This window comes from Theobroma umbraticum, unplaced genomic scaffold, assembly GCF_002168275.2.
Source record: "Theobroma umbraticum cultivar Fairchild unplaced genomic scaffold, ASM216827v3 scaffold_44.0, whole genome shotgun sequence".
In the NCBI taxonomy this organism is placed as follows: Eukaryota; Viridiplantae; Streptophyta; class Magnoliopsida; order Malvales; family Malvaceae; genus Theobroma; species Theobroma umbraticum.
The window spans coordinates 7,806,005-7,826,982 of NW_018397255.1; the positions used below are offsets into that span (position 1 = coordinate 7,806,005).

Sequence of the window (20,978 nt, forward strand, 5' to 3'; positions counted from 1 at the left end):
ATTAATTAAGGGATTATCTTTTTTTTTATTAAAGCAAATATTGATAAATATTTATAAATTTGCTTATTTATATGAAATTCCTTATTGAAGTTCAAAGATGAGTTCATGCTGTATCACTTTACTAGTATAAACTTTTGCTATGCTATGTAAATAAAAGTAAAGTATCAATACTTTTATATCATGTGCTTAAATATTTAATTTATTAATTGATGTATGATTTTTTTTATTTATAAAATAAGATTGGAATTTCTTTTTTAATTTAAAAACAAAACAAAACATTTTTGTAGGATAGTCAATTTCTATAATTTATATTTAACTGGTAATTCGTTATAAAATAGTCAAATATTTAATTATTATTTATATTTTGACAGAATCAGCATTTCAGTGAGCAAATAAATCATGCCAATTACAGAGGTATTTTCGGTGCTAATGAACAAACGTCCATATAATATAAGGCTAAAACACTCACAATTGCACAATCTTAGGTGTGTGATTTGGCTGGCCTCCCCATTCACATCCACAAAGCTGTCACCCAGTGGCACCACAGAAGCTATCTGCAATCATCCGAAATGGATGCCTAGTATCCATCTAAAGCCTCAGCTATGCCTTCGTCATCATCTGCGAGGTGATGCCTAATAACTCTCCTCTGTTCATCCAACATGTAATAGGCTTTAAATTCAGAGCTGGAAAAGGTCTCCAAATCTGTGATTTCACATTCTTCAGCCTTTGGCTTGCAGATCTAGTTTAAAAACCAATTATATGTTTCTTTTTTTTTTATTGCTAAAAAAAAGCTATGTTGATTGATCTATACTTTGTGAAGTATTAATTTTTCACAATTTTTTTTAAAGGAAAAAATGACTGATATTAAAACTTTTCTGGTGCAAATATAAAATAGAGCATCAATGCTTTTATGTTGTTTGTTTTATGATCAACTTCTGTTTTTCTTTAATTGATGATCCATTATTAATTATTAAATTAAAATTCGAGTCATTGGATCATGATCTAAAATAAAAATTTTCTCTCCTTTAAGTGAAGACACACTGCATTGAATCTATCACTAGGATTCCTGGTAACTTGACTTTAAAATGACAAGCTCAAGCTTAAATGATTTGAAAGAGTTGTCTGTCTCAGACGGAGTACAAGACCGTTTAGGAAATATTAGCACACACAAAGTGCAACTGGCATTGGCTGATGTGAATGGATTGCTTCTCAGCTCAGGCAAGTTGTTTAACTGATGATAATACAATCCAATTCATGCTGCAGCAGGGGATTTTGCCTGCGCAATGGACAATAATTCAAGCACAAGAAGTTTACAGAAGCAAAACACAACTGTCTAATGATACAAACATAACCCGCTAATGCCACAACAATGTTGGCAGTCCTGTTCTCACACTTCCTACATTCTCGTCTGGATTAACATTCAACATCTGGTTTACCTAGGACCTGATAATATTGAGGGTAATGCTATAGACATGGTACCCGCTCTGCTGCATGGAGCTGCAGGTGCTTGCGGATTGACAAAATCGTAAATTAAATTGGGTTTAACATCCATGAAACCTTCCAAAACACGTAATACATCTGTCATGGAAGGCCTTCTAGTATAATCAACTTGCAAACACCATGCTGCAATCCCCATCATCTTCACAACCTCTGCTTCGTTCGGCTGCATGTCTTCGCTCATCTTATCAACCAGATCCAAAAACTTCCCCTCCTGCGCCTTTTTCCTAAAGAGATTTAGTAAGTGCATCTCTTCTTCCGGCTGAGATCTATCCACATTTCTCCTACCACACAAGATCTCCAAGACCACAATGCCAAAGCTGTAAACATCTACTTTCTCCGTGATGACAGCACTTGACCATTCAGGAGCCATGTAACCTGGTGTGCCTCTCATTGTTGTGAAGGCTTTGTCTTGGTCCCTGGCAATAACTTTTGACAATCCGAAATCCGCAAGTTGTGCATTAAAATTTTCATCTAAAAGAATGTTTTGGGGTTTGATGTCTAAGTGTAAAATTTTCTGTGTCCAACCCTCGTGAAGATAGGCCAGTCCTCTGGCTATATCAAGGATGATTTTCTGCCTCAAATTCCAACTTAGACGGAGTTCTCTGTCTCTGGGAAAGATCCATTTATCCAGAGAACCATTGGGCATGTACTCATAAACGAGAAGCCAATGGGATTTCTCGGCACAAAACCCAATCAGTGTCACCAAATTAATATGATGAACACTTCCTAACGTCTCAACTTCAGCTAAAAGTGACTTTCTGAAGTGACCAGCGCCATCAAGACGCTTCACTGCTATTTTAGCACCGTTTGGCAGAGTTCCATAAAAAACAGAACCAAAACCCCCTTCACCAAGCTTCGCACTGAAATCCTGTGTCATGGCCTTCAAGTCTTCAAAAGAGAATCGAGTGAATCTCTTCCTAACGGCTTTTGATTCTTTTTTTTTATTTCCTCGCGAGGCATTCTTAACAGATTTAAGATCGATTTTTTTCCCTCGCAAGAAGAAGATGCCAACTACTAGAAGCAGGGTAAAAAGGACTCCAAGGGTTGATCCTAGTACAGCTGCTTTACGTCTTGATCCTTTTTCTGTAGCAAAGGGCGTGCTGGGCCCAGGTGCCGCAGGCGTGCTTCCTGTATGTTGCACTTTTATATATGAAAAACTGTTATAATCATTAATATTCTCCTCATCTCTTTTGAATGAAAATATTTTAGACAGAAGACAACAATACCCATTTGATGAATTCAGTTGCTGACGATATATTGCAGCTTTGCATGAACAATTCTGCAAACAGGCCTCCTTGCAATTTTCTCTATCTGTATTCTTGATATGAGGGATGAAATTGAAGTAATCATAGTCCTTTAGCTCAAGTAAGCTATGACTATGAAGATCAGAAGGCTTGCAAGAAACAGGTATATTTTCATGACACCCTTCAGATACCTGCCTGAAGTATAGTTCTGAATCATTGCCCTTTGCTTTTGGACAAGCGCAATTCCCAGCTGAACAAAGGCCATATTCTCCACACACCAAGGGGAAACCACATGCACCAGTGTAGTTAATCAAAAGATCAGATACTTGCTCCCATTTTGATTCTTTCAATTGATAAGCCCTCAAATGTCCATCACTCCCTAGTTGAATGAACTGTGCTGCAGATGTCGAAGGAAGCAGAAAACGATCAAAACTTCCATTCAAATATTGGACTTTGTTATTGCCCTGGTTCATGTGTTTCACCCTCAAGGGTCCAAGATAGACTTGTTGAGGATTTGGTTCAAGGAAAGCAATCAAACTATCATTTGTGAGAGCTAACGAGTATAAACCTGCACTTGAATTTGAAGTTGACACATTTGCGGTCAGCTTTTGCCCAGGAACTAATGCCTGCCCTGGAAGTAATGTGTCCGTCGGGTGATCAAAAGACTGCCAGACCGTCTCATTGTTTCTGTCGAAAAGCACAAGGTTTCCCTCTTCAGATAACTTTAATCCTGAAACAAATTTCCCCGTGGTGTTGGGGTTCCAAACTGGATTGCCATCAGCATCTCGAAGTATCAAATCCCCTTTCTCAGAGAGTTGCAGTGTAGCTCTAAGTTTAACAGGATTGTTTCGATTCGCAGACCACACTATTGTTGGAGAGATGCTAGGATCGCCATCAAGAGTATAGGCGTGGAAGATGGAGACAGCAAAAAGGCACTTGCCTTGTAAACTTTTGCAGTGGAAACCACAAACTAAAATTCCACTGGTAAGGATGGGCGTAACACCTGCGGAATCCCAGAAGCCAAAGTCAAACACAGGAGAGTTAATCCAAGAACTTGGATGATGAGCAACTGACGGATAGGCGATAACTTGTGCATTTATCAAACATGATGACGATGAGACGAGTAGAATTATTAGAAAGGCAGTAGCAGAACCAGTATTGTTTCCAATGACCATTGCTTCAGCTCCAGCCTCCCTCAAAGAATTCTTCATAACAAAATTGAAAGGATCAAATTACCAAGGCTGGTTTCCAAATAAGCAAGTGTTGCTAGTTGCTAAAAACCAAGTGTGAAGTTGAACTACTTGCAGTTCCAATACCCAAACAAAAGAAAAAGATAAGAAAGCTCCGATGAAAGGGAGAACAGAAAGCTTTGAGTTCATGTCTTAAAATATTTTCTGCTTTAATGGAATCAATTATGCATTTAGCAAAGAAAAGAGGATAACGATCATCGCGGTTACAATCACTCTTCACATCGCGTTTGTGGCCAGGACCACGGACGGAGAAAATTCAGAGAAAAGCAAATGCACTGATTGTTGAAGCCCCTTTCTGTTGGAAGAAAAAGAAGAGAAGTCCTTTTGAGAATATCATAGTAAAAGACATGGCTCTGATTCAATGATTTCTATTATTGATCAAAGTGTTTACTTTTGAGTGAAATTTGCATCATATATCTCCGCTCTGATATACAAAAGAAAAAGACAAGTCAGTTCATCCAAAACAATTAGTTTATTATTGAATTATGATTGTTACTCCTCGTTGAAAGTTGTAAAATAAACTTAAAAAATATTTATATTTAAACAAGATTATATTTCGAAATAAATGAAATAATTAATTATTATTTTTATCGTACGGAATTCTTAATGTAAATCCAACTCAATACTCATTAATCAATATAACTTCATAGGGGTGAGCATTGGTCGGTTCGATCGGTTTTCGATCGGTTTTGACGAAAAATCGACTAAATTTTTTTAGGATATAACCGACCGAACCGTCATAGTATAAAATCGGTTTCGGTCGGTTTTTGGTTAATGAATTAATGAGTTGACTTGTTGACGTGGGTAAAATTTTCAATTTTACCTTGAATTGAAGAATGGAAGACTGATAAGCAAAAGCAAGGGTGAAGGGAAATTAAGTCCTGGACTCGTAGTCACCGAGGGGGGGAGGAAATTTCTGGACTTGAGTGGGGGGGGGGGCGGAATCGGGACTCGTGGGAGGGGGCCGAGGGGAATCAGGTCGGGGGCCGGGGCAGTCTAGAGTTGAGACTGGGGAGGGGGCGCCGGCGGGAGAATCAAGTGAGTCGGGAGAGATTGGAGGGGGATTTGCTAGGTCGGCGGGTTGGGAGGAGAAATTAGGGTCAGCAGGAGTCGGGGCCTCGAGGGAAGTACTAGGGTCAGTACTAGAGCCGAGGCAGCGGGGGGGGACTCATGGGTCACCTTGAGTAGTCGATTTTTCGGTCGGTTCGAGGGGAAGGATTCCCCCGACGACCGAGCCGATTAGCCGACGAGGCCGATCGGCACAACCGACGGTTGCGGTCGTTGGGCGGTTCCAACCGACCGCTGCTCTCCCCTATAACTTCAGCTCGAATTAACAATTATTGTAAATTCAAAAGAAAAATAATTTTTATTAAAAATTATAAAAGACAATTCGTATGTAAAAATTAATTGAACTATTACTTTAAAATTATTTTGGAAGTCATATTTCATTCTCCTAAAGCAATAAAAATTTCTTAAAAGCCACCAATTTTTTCCATGAAGCGGACAAGTTAATATAGATCTTTTCGAGTCAACAACCAACCATCTGAATGAAATAATTGATCCAGGTGAAGGGCCAAGTCAATGGGTTGATCAGTCTGACTATCGAGCTGACCTGGAAGAATATTTTGTCCTTTCACCACATCACGTTGGTTTGCAAGCTTCAAAATGCAAGCCTAACAAGGGCTTTCCTTGCAGACATAAAAAAGCACTCACAATATCTAGCTACCTCCGCACCTGAGAAACATTACAAATCCCAAAATCCTTGGTCTGAAATTTCGTTTGAAGATATGATTTCAATGCTAATATTCTACCATCACTTGCAATAACTATATATATCATCTGTGAACCAAATAACAAATTTTACCCACATTTGTTTGTTGATCGAAGACCGAATTGCCTACGCTATCCCAATCCTTGTAAGACCCCATTCAGTAAAAAGTATACTAAACCTCCCAAACCATTCCCAGGGAGATTGTTTTTAACCCACACAGGCTTTTTTGAAAACGACATACAAACTCCCCGCGCAACTATTGTTAGCCTTAACAGGCTAATGAGAAATCATTCTTTTCTTCTAGAAGAAAAATAGTTGCAGGCTAACTATATTAAAAAATGTATAATGAAAATATAATTGCATCGCTCATAGAATGTCTCAAAAATATCAACAAATCAATACTCATTTGCCGCCTCAAAAGGCTCCCAAATTCAAATTAGGGCAAACTCTTATTCTTCATCCACACAAACATATCCTTTATTTTGGTGCCACATGCAGCAGGTCTAAGAGGAATGGCAAATCCAAAATATGAGTTTCATGATATTACACTCATAGTTATTTACATTCAGTGCAACAACAAAAAACATCTAGCGTGATGGGATTTCAATTCGGTCAAAAGTAAAATATCTTGAATTATAATCTACAACCTGATTTACTATGGCTTACCATAGCAATTTTTATCCACCATACTCAAGAATGTCATTTGAAATAATGACAATTGAATTGACATTACACTAGGCATGGGGAATCGTGTATTTATGAAAAATCGATCCCCCTACTGAAAACTTGAAAAATGTTTCATACAAGCCTGTTTTCCGCTTAATATGAACAGCAAAATGTCAAAAAATTGTTTGTGGCTTCTACTAATTTAGGAAACCTTACTGTTTCGCCACCAACTTTATGGAGGTAAACTACAATTGCAGTTCTCGACAAGCAAAGTAATAGAAGACTGAGAGCTGCATCTCCAGTAAAACCTGAATTTCAACTAGCTCTTAGTACATCTTAAAACATGTAGAGAAAATTGGTGAGAGAATTGAATTGATAAATGACATGAGACTTAAAGTCATGCATGGAAATATTTATGGTGAATCAAGAAATATTTGCATGGGTCAATTTATTCTATGAGGGCATTGTGGAGGCTTACTCGGTTCATTGGATGGGTATTATCTGATCTCTAAAGCTCTCAAGGGACATCATCTTGATCCTCCATCTCCTCAAGGATGACATACTTTGCTGCAGGATTAGTTGGGGATAACCCTGCCGTTTCACCTTCTTCTAGTTTACCCTTCCGCAGTTTTTGGTATCTGAACAAGGCATAACAAAAATGACATAGGCATTTTAGGTTAGCTTTAGCCATGGCAATAACCAGAAAGCAAAAAGAAACAAACTCAGGAATTACATCAATGAACTCTAAAACAGGTGAAGAAATAGATTGGACAGACACATCCTTGTTAAAATGTTATGACAAACTGGAAACAGTACGAAATAACTAATTGAAACAGCAATCAATAGTTCAGTTTCAATATAATTTCATATCCTCAATTGGACTCAACTGTTAAAACCTAGACATAACACCGCTCAATTGGCCACAAATCCAAGCATGCCCCTCTTCTTCCATGAACTATAGTTCAGAAGTTGTGATTCATTGAATAAAGAGAACGATATACTACTGTTTTTTGTGATTGACTACTACTGTTTTTTGTGATTCATGGTGTGAGTGGTGGACTCTGGTCTTTGAGATGTGCAGGAGATGCTGATGGGTTTTCTTTTGAAGAGCACCTATAGATTTGTGGATTTTGTGGCTCAGGGGCTCTTTTTTGATGCAGCACCTGGGGAATCTGGGAGTTATGGGGTAGGCTTGTTCTATGTGGCTACTCTATAGTTCTGTTAGGTTGGCTTGGTAGTGTAGAGTTGGAATGTTGTGTACAGTTTTTACGACCCTGCTCACCTGATATGTTTATGATGGTGGCGGGAATGCTTTTGTTTTTTGTTTCTGGAAAGGTATGGGGTGGGACTTTGTTGTTTTTCAGAGGAGGGTACTTGCAGGCTTTGTTGTTGATCAGTGATCGCTTTGGTTTGTAAGACCTTGGTGGCTGGTTCTGTGATGATTGGGACTGTCAACCCCAAATAGGTGAGTAACAGACCTTAATCAAGTTTGCTACTTCTCCCAGAGGTGAACTTTCGGTATCCTCTGCTCTGAAATAAACAACTTTCAAAAAAAAAAAAAAAAAGAGAACGATATACTAATCAAGGTGAGAATTAGCAAACATGAAAACCGTAGGGATTACTGAGAGAAATTGGAAATATATGCAATTAGGGTTTAAAATTGGTAAGATGTAGTTGAGTATAAATTTGAAATAGATACAATTAAGGTAAGAAAATTTGCAAACCAGATTAGGTGAAGTATATCAATTTCCCAATTACACAAGCAGGAGAAGAAGATAGCAAGTAGCCTCATTTAAGCTTCAGGAATCCTAAGAACAAGAAAGCCTCATCCTTTCTAGGGTTTGGAGCAGTAAATAGCTGTAACCCTCCTAATACCTCATTAAATGGTAACGAAAGTGATTACATAGCATACTACGTTCTCCATGACTATTCCCTAGAAGCAGCAAATCATCAGCACCAAAAATAAACTAGATGAATAAAATAAGGAACCAAACAAGTATTTGTGAAGTTTGAGATTGATAGTAACTATAAGAGAATAAAAAATGCTGAAGTTTGTACAAGTTAATTGGCCAAGTGTGCAAGTTAACTAATTAAGTCAGAAGTCATAGAAAACTAAGAGCAAGTTAATCAATTAGGTACACCAACTTACTTGATTAACTTAGTACACCAACAATCACAAAAAACAAATTCTGGCATTAATTAAAAGAATAAAAAAATGCAAAAATACTAAACGGAACTATAGAAATCTCCCTTCAAATGACATACAACATTCCTAAACCCTGGGCAAAGTTCAATAACTAGGGGTGTAGGGTTAAAAGTGCTAATCATTACTCTCTCTGTGGAAAACCATCTAATTCAATGCCTTCACTTAATAAAGAAATGACTCAATTATAAATAAAACCTCCAAAACATTAACTTCGGATAGGAACAGATGCTGAGTTCCAATATCTAACAGAAAAATAAGATCTGAAAACAATGAACTGGAAACATATACATATTCTTTTAGTTCAACAACACCAGAGAAAGTGTAGCCTTTTTGTAACACACAATCCAAGAAACATGGACCTTGTCTGCATTCAATATTTCAGTCACAAGCGATAAATAAAAATAAAATGTTAAAACTTCAGAAATTTTAAAGGAACATCACTATCCAAAAAATTTTGCAAGCCTCCAGCCAAAAGAAATGCATATTCATAACATAGATTTATCAGCCACTTACTTGTACCAGTTGAATAAACTGACTCCAACCATAATTGTGCATAGTCCAGCTCCTTTTAACCAGGTAAATTCATCATGGAAGTAAAATACTGCAACCTGAACAAGCATTAGAAAAAGAATCAGAAAAAAATTGCGAATAAATAGTAGGAAAGTGAACAACAGAGCACAATCAGCATTACTTGGCAAAACAAGAAGAAAATAACATTCTGCATGTTAGGCTGACACCCTATTAGCTCAAGAAGATTTCGTTGGATAGGATAAAGATGGATCAGTATTCTACTCCCAGTCCAAATACAAGCCAAAAGATTATTGGAAATTTAGTGAGACTTGGAACAAAGCCATTCAATATCCAAACCTAATCTAAGACCTGATTGTTAAAATGAAATCTGATAAACAATTTCCCCTCCTATGTCAACAGCCTCCCGCTCTCACACTTAATCTCTTCTACCATTCATTTACAAATCTTTTGCCTAAAATAATCAACTCATTGATCGCTGTCCATTTTGGTAATGTACTCCAGGATATAGTTGGAAGAACTTTGGATTACCACCAATGGCAGTTTGCTCTATCATTTAGTCATTCATTTTCTACTCTCTCTCTCTCTCTGCCTCTCTGTCTTTCTATAGTTCTCTTTCTCATTGAGCTAATTCCAAAGGCAGGCTCCACCAGAATCCCCTCATCATCACCTGCCTTGTTAGAGGACAAATTCCTACATATCATAAGTCCACAACCAGCAGTTTTATCTACAAACTAGACTATACCAATTGTAGAAGGCTTTGGATCAGGTATCCCAACCCAAACAAATGTCTTTCTTAGAAAGAATGTATATGTATTTCAGTTAGGGTGCATGGACTAATAAGTTCAGCTATGAATAGCCACACTTACTCTAAACTGTAGCGAGAAGCACACCCTTAATTAAGCTCATTGCATAAAAATTTCTGACTAGCCACACATCACAATTCACTTTCTCCCAATTGGCATTGACCGGTTGCAGAAAGGATTATATGAAAATATGAAATGGTTACTTCATGTCAACAAAAATCACTCATTAAAATTATGAGAGGTAATCCTACTTTTTAACAAGAACTTTTTTTAAACTCCAGATGTGGAGTCATTAAAGGCTGAAATAATATTTCACGAAGGTCAAACTGATAATATCCAAACTTAAAACAGGCTCTAAAAGTGAAATGTTAAAAACAAGATGTGTCATAATTTTAATGGAGTGATATTTGCTGGTGTGGAGTAACAATTTCATACCATCCTTTCTCAGAGGGTTGCTCATAAAATTAAGGTGGCAAAAGCAAACCCCATGCAAACATCTTGCCTGAAACCCAACCCAGTCCAACTTGAGTAGTAAATAGCCTAATACCTAAACCTGAAATGCCATTTAAATCCCATAAACTCATAACCCTAAAAAACCCAAATTTGATCCTAATCCAAAGTTAGGGTGTAAATCAACCAAGCCAAGCTGAGCCACGCTTCTCTTGTGAGAGCTTGACTAAATATTACCAAGCTTGAGCGCAAACTGAGCTCAAGAATGATTGATTGAACTCTGCTCGGGGTAAGCCATTTTGGCTCAAATTGAACCATGTAGCTCAATTTCACCATTTTTACTAACCTATTTAAAGTTCCAAAATGATGTCATAAAATAATAAAAAAACATAACAATACCCAATGACAAATGACCACTATCCCCAAGGAATTTAACTGCAGTATGCACAAGTAGATAATTACTGTTTATACTACCATTAGCTCCCAAATAATATTTTAAGATAAGAGGGCACTACAAACTTGGGATCACCAAGTCACAACTAAGAAGTCAGAAGGCCACATGCAAGCCTTCAGTAAAAGATTTTGCATAACCATTTAACAATATATACATATAGAAAGAAGCTTATATACCATTATGGTGACAGCCTCCTTCACAACTCCTGCTATTGTCACTGTAACTGCACTAGTTACAGAAACAAGAACGTACTCTGTTAAAACCTGGAACAAAAAGAAAAGCTTAGGTTCTTCAAACCACAAGACTTGTATTACAGCTGCATGAAGAGAAATGGAAAGCCTGCCATACAGTCCATAAGTGCTTCCAAAAATCTTCTTAAAAAAAAACAAACCTCACCCACCTTTCAAAGGATGAGACGCCAAAAATATTTAAAAAGGAAAATTAAAGAAAAAAGGAAAAGGATGCTTCAACATATATTCCTACCATAAAAAATGCCAGTGTTCCACCAAAAAGCATCAACAAGCAACTTCGAGCAATATGCCATGAATTATTAAAATAATTGTTCTTTCTGAATTCATGCCATGGATCCAAGAAGAGAGAAAGAATAGCTGTTGCAACTGCCATCACTGGAGTCACGTAGCTCATGAAGGTAAGTGGATTTTTCAAACCTGGATACAATTAAATAGAAATTACCTTAGAGCAATGCTTATAAAAATCAGAAGAACAAAGAAGAAAAAGAAGACCAGCTCATTTTAACAAAAGTGGTAAATTTTAGCAAAACCATTTGCAATCTATCACTATATATAAATTAAAATCCTCCATTTTCATAGATGTTAGAAAAGTTTTCTAGAATATTGTCATCAGAATTAAAATGAGAACTTCAAGATCACCCCTTATAAGATCACTAACAAAATAAGCTTTATAACTAAATTAAACTGAACAATAAAGCAACCACATATCATATGCATAAATCAATGGATTTAAGCATCTCTTACATATATGAGTTATCTGGAGAAAAGAATATTACTTACGATATAATGCGGTACACCTAGAGAACCTAATATTGCAGTATGCAAACTCCTCACTACATTACTGCTAATAAAAAATCTAGTGTTTAAGCAAACTGAAAGATATTTAATTCTTTGGGTTAATTATCCATTTAATACCCTGATTTACCTAAAGTTTAAAAATGTGCAATTAAGTACTTGAGCTTTGTTTTTGTTTACAGTTTGCACATGAGACTAACTTTGTTAGTTAAATCGGTGACATGTCTAGAATAAGAGAATAATAACATGCCACATGTCTAAAATGCCGTGTCATCTTTTGCTTTTTTATTTTAGATTTTTTTCATTTTTTTATCTTTGAAATTAAAAAATAAAAATTCGGAAAAAACAAAAAAGAACAGAAAAAATAGAAAAATAAGGGAGAGAGAAGAGAGAAATCAGGGGGAGAGAGGGAAGGGAAGAGAGAGAGATGAGAAGCGGGTAGCCGATGTCGATCCGGGCAAATCACCACCAGGCCACCCCTTCTCCTTTTCTCTCTTCTCTTCTCTTCCCTCTTCTTCACTCTCTTCCCTGATTTCCCTCTTCCTCTCTCCCCTTTTTTTTTCCCAAATCTTTTATAATGACATGATATTTTTAGACATTGCGCATTCTTATTGACTATTTATTTTCAAACATATCACCTATTTGACTAACAAAGTTAATCTCATATGCAAATTAACAAACAAAAGCAAAATTCGAGTACCTAATTGTGCATTTTTAAACTTTAGGTACCAAATTAAACATTTGAGTATTTGAGGTACCAAATGTATTAACTCTCATTCTTTCTTCGCCACAAGAACATCTGACACAAACTTAGTCATCCTCCAAAAATCAAATAGAGTACAGGTCATTTGGGAACAACCGTGAGAATGTTGTCTAAATCAAGAATGGATGATAATTATGTCACACAAAAATACTGATCCAAAACACCCCCCTCCCCTTCTCTCTCTCTCTCTATCTCTCTCTCTCTTCCCTCTTCTTCACTGTCTTTCCCCAATTTCCCTCTTTCTCTCTCTTTTTATGTTTATTCTTTTTGAATTTTTTTTATTTTCCAAATCTATTTTTTAATTCAAAATTAGAAAATGAAAAAGGAAAAATGACATGATATTTTTAGACACAATGCATTCATATTGACTATTTTCAAACATGTCACCCATTTGACTAACGAAGTTAATCTCATGTGCAAATAAATAAATCAAAGCAAAATTTGAGTACCTAATCTTGCATTTTTAAACTTTAGGTACCAAATTAAACATTTGATTATATTTGAGGTACCATATGTATTAACCTTCATTCTTTCTTCGCCACAAGAACATCTGACACAAACTTAGACACCCTCCAGAAAAATCAAATAGAGAACAAGTCTGTTGGCAATAACAACGAGAATGTTGTCTAAATCAAGAATGGATGATAATAATATTGCACAAACATACTGATCCGAAAACAAAGAAAAAAGCATGAAAACTACTTGGCAATATAATAAACCAACAGCGAAAGGGAAGAAATATGATTAACTAAAAAAATGAAGAAAGAGAGACCACCTACCATAGGCTTCTTTCTTTATATAGTATTCCGTTCCAGACACCGTTACCATTGAAATGTCAATTTGGAGGCAACAGATAAAACAATCAATGTAGTTAGTAAAGAGAAAAGAAAAATAATTTGAAAATTGGATCAAATAATTGAACTCTAATATATCATGTAAAGTACAAATGGATCAAAGCCATACCTGCAAAAGAATTTGAGTCATACACCAGCGAAATCCAGACATAACAGCAGCAAGCATGACAAAAACAAAACCCCAAAACTCAAACTCTGTCTCCTTTGCAACTGGAATAAAAAAAAGTCAAGTTTCATGAGTGTTACATTATTTGACATTGTAAAAGCTTGAGAAACACACTAAACAAATTTCAGAGAGAGAGAGAAGCAACAGCAACAGCAACACCAAAGGCTGTTACAACCTGCTGGAATATTAGACAAAATCACTGTAGAAAGTTCTTTGAGACAGATAATTTGGTTGATTAAGGCCCAATTTACCATTGAGAAGAGATTGCAACAGTGGTTAGACAGCGTGATTGTTAAAATTGATAATTGGTAATTCAATGACGGCGATTGGAAAGAGATACAATAACCATTAAGGGCATAATAAAATGGTGATTATTAATAAATTATATATTTCATGTTGTAGTTTATCTGATGTTTGAAATTATTAAAAATAATAATTCAATTAAATCAAATAACAAATTTTCTTGAAATACACAATATATTTATTCAATGATATAAAAATATATCATGTTTACAACATAAAAATAAAACGAAATAAGAAAAAAAAAAGATAAAAATAAATGGGTTTTAAAACTGATTTCAACATTTATATCATTAATTCACATTTTACATTATTGAGAATGTTCTTTCTTTTAAAGTTTTATGTTCCTTCATAACTAAATTATGAAATCATCATGTGTTTTTACTTTTATTTTTGTAATTTCATTTATCATATAATACTTATGAATTTTATTTAATTGATAATATGAACAATTGTACATCTCTTTCATTTTATTGGACTAGGAGCACAAGTTTGCGAGAATTGTCGGCAGCTATTATACTTGTATGGACTGTGCGAAGCAACACTAACCCCAGCTGTAACACCTAATAAAATGTAGATGTGAATCCAAGGTTTCCTTACCATTTTCTGTCACTTTCATGCATTCCAGTCTTAAATCATTCCATCAACCACAAGAACACTCACAATTTTATTCATGTGAGTCATGAAATGCCAAGAATAAAAAGAGAACAAAGAACATGCCCTTGCTGTATCATTGTATAATATTCGGATTAGTTTCCAAAACACTTGAAAACTTTAAGAAAGGAGAAAAGGAGGTGAAACTCCGCAAAAGGATAAGTCAAATGACGAAAATCTCCATCTATTAGTGATGCTTTACAGCAAGTAAAATCATTGACTACAGCTAAAAGTAAAATCCATCTATTAGTCAAGACTCCATACCTGTTAATAGAATCCCAACAGAGATTACCAAGATAATACCTAAAAGTTTAAGGCTTGGAGACTCCAACCTATCAAACATACATTCAACGTTAGTATCAAAACAAGAAGGGGCATGAGAAAGAAGACAGTCAATTCTCATAAAATACCAAAAAAAACAAAAGCAGCAGCAGTGAGAGCAACAGGTGTCTGAAGACAACTTGCTACAAAAACTAATTGTTATTGAGAAAACTGCTTGTAAAATAAATTTACCAATTTTTTAGGGTGAAGAAAAGCATCTAATACAACAATTATATGGTAATAGCTTCAAAACTTAATATAAAATAGGTGAGTAATGCCCTTATAATGACCCTTTGTAAAAAATAACTTTTGATCCCAAACTTACGATGCATAAGGTTGGAGAACTTCTGAGAAGAAAACTTTACAAATGAAAGGGTCATGCATGAGTCATAATCCTAAAACATATATCACAATCCTAAACCATGCCAATTCCCATCTCAGCATTCACCTCATGTCTAACGACGCAATCACAGATCTAATAACACGGCTCAAGAAGAACAGGAAAAAAGATACATTCCCTAATCTTGATGACTAAAGAACAAGAAAATCTACTCCTAACCCTACAAATTCTTGTCATTTGATGATTAAATATTAAACTGCATCAGTTGGTCAACATTTGAAACAAGCAACGTCTCCTATATCTTTCCACCAAAATTTCCCAATAACCAACCAAAGTTAAAAAGAATGCAGACTACCATATTCCTAACCAAAACCACACCAAGTAAAAATACTTCCAAAAAGAAAAGGAAAATGGGGTAAAGACGAGGCTTGGGTTAGCATCTTTTTTTGCTGTAGGGGTTCTTTTGGGAGGATTATGGTGCAAGGAAGAAAGAGGGGAAAGGAGAAGGCCACTGGCTACCACGGTGGCATAGGGCCAAAGAAGAGGAGGAAGAAGAGAGGCAGAAAAAGAAAGGGAAAAAAGGGAAGATGAACCAATTAAAAGGTAGAGGAGAGTGTGCAAAAAGAAGAAATCTTGGTCGGCGACGGCGACGGCAAAATCCAATGATCTTGACTAGATCTAGGATCTTTTTGCAAAAAAGAAAAGGAGGGAAAAAGGAGAACTAAACCGATTAAAGGGTAAAGGAGGTTGAAAAGAGGAGAGAAAGCTGATTTTGATACTGACAGTCTGCCAACAGATGATGGTGACAGACAGATGCTAGGTTCAGAGACAGAAAGTGACTATTGGTGTATGGAGAGAAGGAAAGATAGAAAATGGGGGGGGGGGGGGAAGGTTTTCATAAATGGTCAATTCCATGTCAGCATATTCAAATTGCCACATTAGCCTAGTCCATGCCACATTAGCCTAGTCCATGCCACATCAGCTTTGGTCAATACCACATCATCTTGGTCAAATGCCACACCAACAACTCAATGGACGAATGTTAACAGTGTTAACGATTGGATTGAGATTAACAAATCTTGAAAGTACAAGGACTCCATCTATACAAAGTACAAGAGGGACTAAATCCACCACTTTGGTAAAGTAAAAGGATTATTTACATAATTTGACCAAGAAAAGAAAAAGGTTGAACTTTTCCAGGGAACTATTACGAGTTGTCCTAGTCTAGTCCCTAGGCTCAAGTGTAGTTAATCTTATAATAAAATATCACGGATGGGTTGAGTTACCAAATAGATATGCCCCATTCTCATCCCTGACAAGTATAAAAACAACCAAAAGCTCTATAATATGATCAAGATACATCAATAAAACAAACAATTTTTTTTAAAAATAAAATCAAACTTTTTAAGAGTAGTTTAGTATAAAAAGTGAGTAGAAAATGAATTAAAGTAACTATCTGACATTTGCCTAATAAAAAAAACTATAAAATCAACAAGACAATTGCCCTTTCAATCAATAAATTTGAACCCAAGCTCTATCCTAGTCCCATCAACAATTTGGTTAACACTAGAGCTAATAATAAAGGCCCAATAAATCATTCATTCAACAACTTGAGGGTAGACACAATTACTAAGTTAAACTAAGTTGTGGAAGATATTATCAGGCCAGTAACTTCCTATTGTGGATGCACTCACCGGTATTTGGTGTAGATCATAAAAATATGGTTTTGAATTTTCAGCATCTATTATGATTTCTTTAGATCTTTCAGGTGACATAGCCCTTGACCATGCAAAATGGATAAGACAGATTCAAGTAGCCAACCCCAACTATTTTGGAATTAGGGCTAATTCACTTCAGCTGAGATCTTATTGGTGCTAATTCTAATGCAAAATTTAGTCAATTGATTGACAATATCAGTCGCATACATCCATCTCATGATCCTCCAATCGATCATGAAGGAAAAGGAAGCGATAGATAACCCATCCAGCATACTAAACATAATTAACCACACCAGATAGTTCAACATGAACCTCAAGAACTAGCCCTAGGGTGGTGAACCCCTAATCCTTTTAGGGAAAAACCTTTAAAGGAAAAATCATGTAGTCAAACTCTTTCAAACAAGCCAAGCTATTATAGTTTTTCAAAACCAGCCAGGTATCTAACATTGAAAATATTGCCTTCCAGAGGTAACCGATGCAAGTCAAGGTATGAAGATGGGAGAGCAATAGTCCAATCCAACACAGGAATCAGTTGGAACCAACCTTGTGGGCTGATTTCAGAAAATTGTTTTAAAGCAAAGTCTAATCACTCTTGAGGTAAGGTTCTCATAGATTTAGTTGCTAAGGAACCAACCCAGCAGACTAAGCATGATATTTTTTTCTTTTAACAACAGTTTGATTTAGTAGGTATGTAGGTATATGTATGTATGGGGAGGGTTGAACTTAGAAGCTTCCCCCTTGAAACTTGCCTTTGGCAGTTCAAAGCCCAGATTTGTTTTAAGAACATTGCCATTGACATTAGATCATCAGGAATTAATTTAAGATTATTCTTCAAGCACACAATCCTGTCGAGTGCTTCATCCAACACTCATTGTTTCTGAAGTATTGCTATTGCCATGAGAAAAAGAAAAAGCATTTAAGGAAAACAAGTGAAGTAACTAAGTAGCTATCATCTAAAAGATACTCTAAAAATGCATGGCTTCAAGCTTGTAAAATGCATAAGCTACCAAGTTACTTAGTCCCTACATCTACAAAGGGAGCTTCATCCCAACATTTGAAGACCACCTAAAGTCTAAACAGTATAGCACTATCCAAACATGGAGAATGAACATGAAAATCAATTGCAGAAAACTGACCTGAATGCAAAAGCGAATAGGAGAAGAAATATAGGAGCTGCAGATTTACACTGCAAGGTACATAAGAAAAATGGTTCAGTCAACTACACAACATATTCACAGAGTAAGAGGGGGAATTTCATCTAAAAGAGACTAAACACTCATCATAACTGAGTATAGAGAAGTTAACAAACCATTGTGGCAAAAGTAACAGATATGAAAACCAGGGATGCATTGCTCAAGTTAACGTCCAGTGCCGTTGAAAGAGCCGTAGGTACAACTGTTAAAGGCAAAGTCCATCTGTACATTAGTTGATAGAAAAGTTAATAAAATAAGTTACAAAGAAATGCATGGTGTTGGAAAAGGCATAGTAGGACAGAATACTAGTATTTTAAAACTCTAAATCTGAGTGCAAACATGCATTTAGGTTTGAGCTAGCGATGTAATATCAAAAATAAAGTTTACAAATTTATTTCCATGGACCAAATGCAAGCACCAAATTCGCATGATAGGAAGGCAAAAAACAAAGGACATATATTTGATGAATTTACCTCTATAGAAGTAATCCCTCCATGACATTGCAACAGTAGGCTGATATCTATGAGACCAATACCATGTGATTGCCTTTGATAAAACAGCTTGCATTGTGAAGTGGACAGTATTCATCAACAAGGGAGCTGGAAACTTCCCTAAGTCATCTCCCAACAAGGTTTTATTGTACCTACTCAAAGCAAAATATAATAAGAGGAAAAATGTACAGGCTTCTAAAAATAAGGTCTTAAATTAAGCTACCATGCTGCTGTGACTAATTCAAGATAGACTTACAAGGTCAAAAATGTGCTGAAAGTGTACCATACAAGTATAAAGAACAGTGTCTTCAACACATCCGCAGCAGAAACAGAGCTCTTGGAATTTGGTGTCAGTGCTTTCCAATTACCAGTAGAATTGGCTCCATCATCAGCATTACTTGATAATCTTAAATCCTCAGAAGACCCATTTTCAATATCAAAAGGTGCATATTTCCCATTTCTATCTCCCCCATGCATATCTTCCATGGTAATACCACCATTCAAGTGCATACTTTGCTCTGAAAATTTACTGTATCTGACCCTGTTTTCTAACTCACTCTGATTAAGCATAGGCAACTCAAATTCAGAGTCTTCTAGACTTGCATCAGTAGTCTCAAAACGGTGTTCCAAATGGATTGTCCCATCTTCATCGACCCAGCGAGAGAAGGATGGTTCCCTGCGAAGACCTGAAGCTTGATTTCCACTCTGAGTATCAGCTGTCTCTGTGCATCCAACTGTTTCTTTATTCAAATTACTCTCTACCATCTCCTTTATTATTATAAGTTAAAGCCATCTATACACCGGATGGGAAAACAATTTGCCAATGGTCACTTAGCACCTTTTTTTCCATCAATATATGCAAATAGTATATTAATTTGCTGAGGTTTACCACGTGAAACTATTATGTGAACAATATTTTGGGCACCATATGAACTAAGAATTGACTGAGGACATTAAAAGGGCTTTTGCCACTCTACTTAATTTAGATCATTCAAAAGAACCCGGATGCCACCTGTTACAATCAAATATAAGACCAAAGGCGGTCAAAATTGAGTATAATACAACTTCATTTAAAAGCAAAAGGTTGGAAAATATGAAAAAACCGAGAGCAATTCATTACCATTGTCAACAGCCAGGCATTATGTTTCAAAATTACAAATTGATATTTTACTCAGTTGTTCCACTTATAAAACACAGCATTAAATCAACTCATTCGAACAAATCAACCCCCACCCCAACAAAAAATAAATAAATAAATAAAGCCTCCCCCATCTCGCGAGATTACCCAGTATAATAACATTCGAAATTAAGGAAAAAAGGCTAAAAGAAACAAACTAGAAACTTGAATCAGAAAAATATATATAGAGCAGCTGAATCAGACCAATAAGAAGATCAATAAAATTCAACAACGACATTAAAAAACATACAACTTAAATTTTTTTTATAAAAAAAAAAAAGGAAAAGACATTGAACTGACCTGGTCAAGTTTCGATGAGATCCAAAGCGGTGAAGAAGAATGAGAGACAGAGAGAGATAACTTAAAATTTTAAAAAAAGAAAAAGAAAAATGAGAGATCTGATCTGGTAATGGATTATGGAATATTAATGTGAATGTTGGTGAGAAGTCATTGGGAGCGTACGTTTGGGCGTTGTTGTCTGTTGCTGTTGTTCTTCGTTTGTCTCTAAAGCGTAGATTCAAAGACACATGTTTTTCTTTTTCTTTTATCCTCCCGTCCTTCTTTATTGGTTTGCTCCATTATGAGCGTTTGCCACCCCCACCTCCAAAAGCAATCGTAGGTTTAGATTTTCTCCTATTAGATATACTTAAACTAGCTTAATACCAATAGCAACATAAAATTTTTTTATCAAATAAATTTAAGAGATTATTGGTATAATTAGTTTTCTATTTGTTTCAAATTTAACATCAAATGTCATTTGTTTCAAATTCTTTTCTTTCTCAAGAGTCAAGGGTCAATCAATGTTTATCAAAATTTTTATTTCAAGATTTAACTTATTCCTTTATTTAAAATTAAAATTATTTTATTTAAATTAAAATGTAATCTTTTGAATTTTATACCTTTAAGGAAAATTTAATAATAAAAGTTAGCAGATACAATTAATATGACTAAAAATTGTTAGGTGAAGGTAATTCTTAATAAATGTATATTTTTTAATTCCTTAATTCTATTATTGGTGATTTATTAAATTTTTTAAAATAGATAAAATCAATAATAATTATTTTTTACCGTATTTTCACA

The 20,978-nt window shown here is 35.6% G+C and overlaps 2 protein-coding genes across 3 annotated transcripts; both read right to left on the reverse strand.

The window, feature by feature from the left end:
- Positions 1 to 1,207: 1,207 nt before the first annotated feature.
- Positions 1,208 to 4,410, reverse strand: LOC110408805 (G-type lectin S-receptor-like serine/threonine-protein kinase SD2-5). Its single transcript, XM_021417893.2, has 2 exons — positions 3,313 to 4,410; positions 1,208 to 3,141 (listed from the first exon to the last, which is right to left on the reverse strand). Exons 1-2 carry the CDS (start codon positions 3,953 to 3,955, stop codon positions 1,433 to 1,435), a joined length of 2,352 nt encoding a protein of 783 aa, XP_021273568.1. The 5' UTR covers positions 3,956 to 4,410; the 3' UTR covers positions 1,208 to 1,432.
- Positions 4,411 to 6,234: 1,824 nt separating this feature from the next.
- On the reverse strand, positions 6,235 to 20,479 carry LOC110409244 (Nucleotide/sugar transporter family protein). 2 transcript variants are annotated; one of them, XM_021418530.2, is made up of 14 exons: positions 20,361 to 20,459; positions 20,199 to 20,258; positions 18,978 to 19,733; positions 18,704 to 18,873; positions 18,347 to 18,432; positions 18,174 to 18,223; positions 14,923 to 14,990; positions 13,648 to 13,748; positions 13,464 to 13,476; positions 11,359 to 11,543; positions 11,052 to 11,138; positions 9,151 to 9,245; positions 6,910 to 7,069; positions 6,235 to 6,739 (listed from the first exon to the last, which is right to left on the reverse strand). In XM_021418530.2, the coding sequence occupies exons 3-13, from the start codon at positions 19,484 to 19,486 to the stop codon at positions 6,949 to 6,951; spliced, it is 1,485 nt and encodes a 494-aa protein (XP_021274205.1). In that variant the 5' UTR covers positions 19,487 to 19,733; positions 20,199 to 20,258; positions 20,361 to 20,459; the 3' UTR covers positions 6,235 to 6,739; positions 6,910 to 6,948. The 2 variants fall into 2 exon arrangements, with proteins under 2 accessions (XP_021274205.1, XP_021274204.1); XM_021418529.2 differs by having other exon boundaries at positions 20,199 to 20,479.
- Between the last annotated feature and the right edge of the window lie 499 nt (positions 20,480 to 20,978).

Bases quoted from the DNA above. Each gene is read 5' to 3' on its own strand.
- LOC110409244 (XM_021418529.2), bottom strand. From the start codon at position 19,486: ATGGTAGAGAGTAATTTGAATAAAGAAACAGTTGGATGCACAGAGACA. The intron at 14,991-18,173 runs GTCAGTTTTCTG...TATGTTTGATAG, and splicing joins CTATTCGCTTTTGCATTCAG to GTTGGAGTCTCCAAGCCTTA. The intron at 11,139-11,358 runs GTAGGAATATAT...TTTTTGTTCCAG, and splicing joins GAACACTGGCATTTTTTATG to GTTTTAACAGAGTACGTTCT.
- LOC110408805 (XM_021417893.2), bottom strand. From the start codon at position 3,955: ATGAAGAATTCTTTGAGGGAGGCTGGAGCTGAAGCAATGGTCATTGGA. The intron at 3,142-3,312 runs GTTTATACTCGT...CGACATCTGCAG, and splicing joins AACTTCAAATTCAAGTGCAG to CACAGTTCATTCAACTAGGG.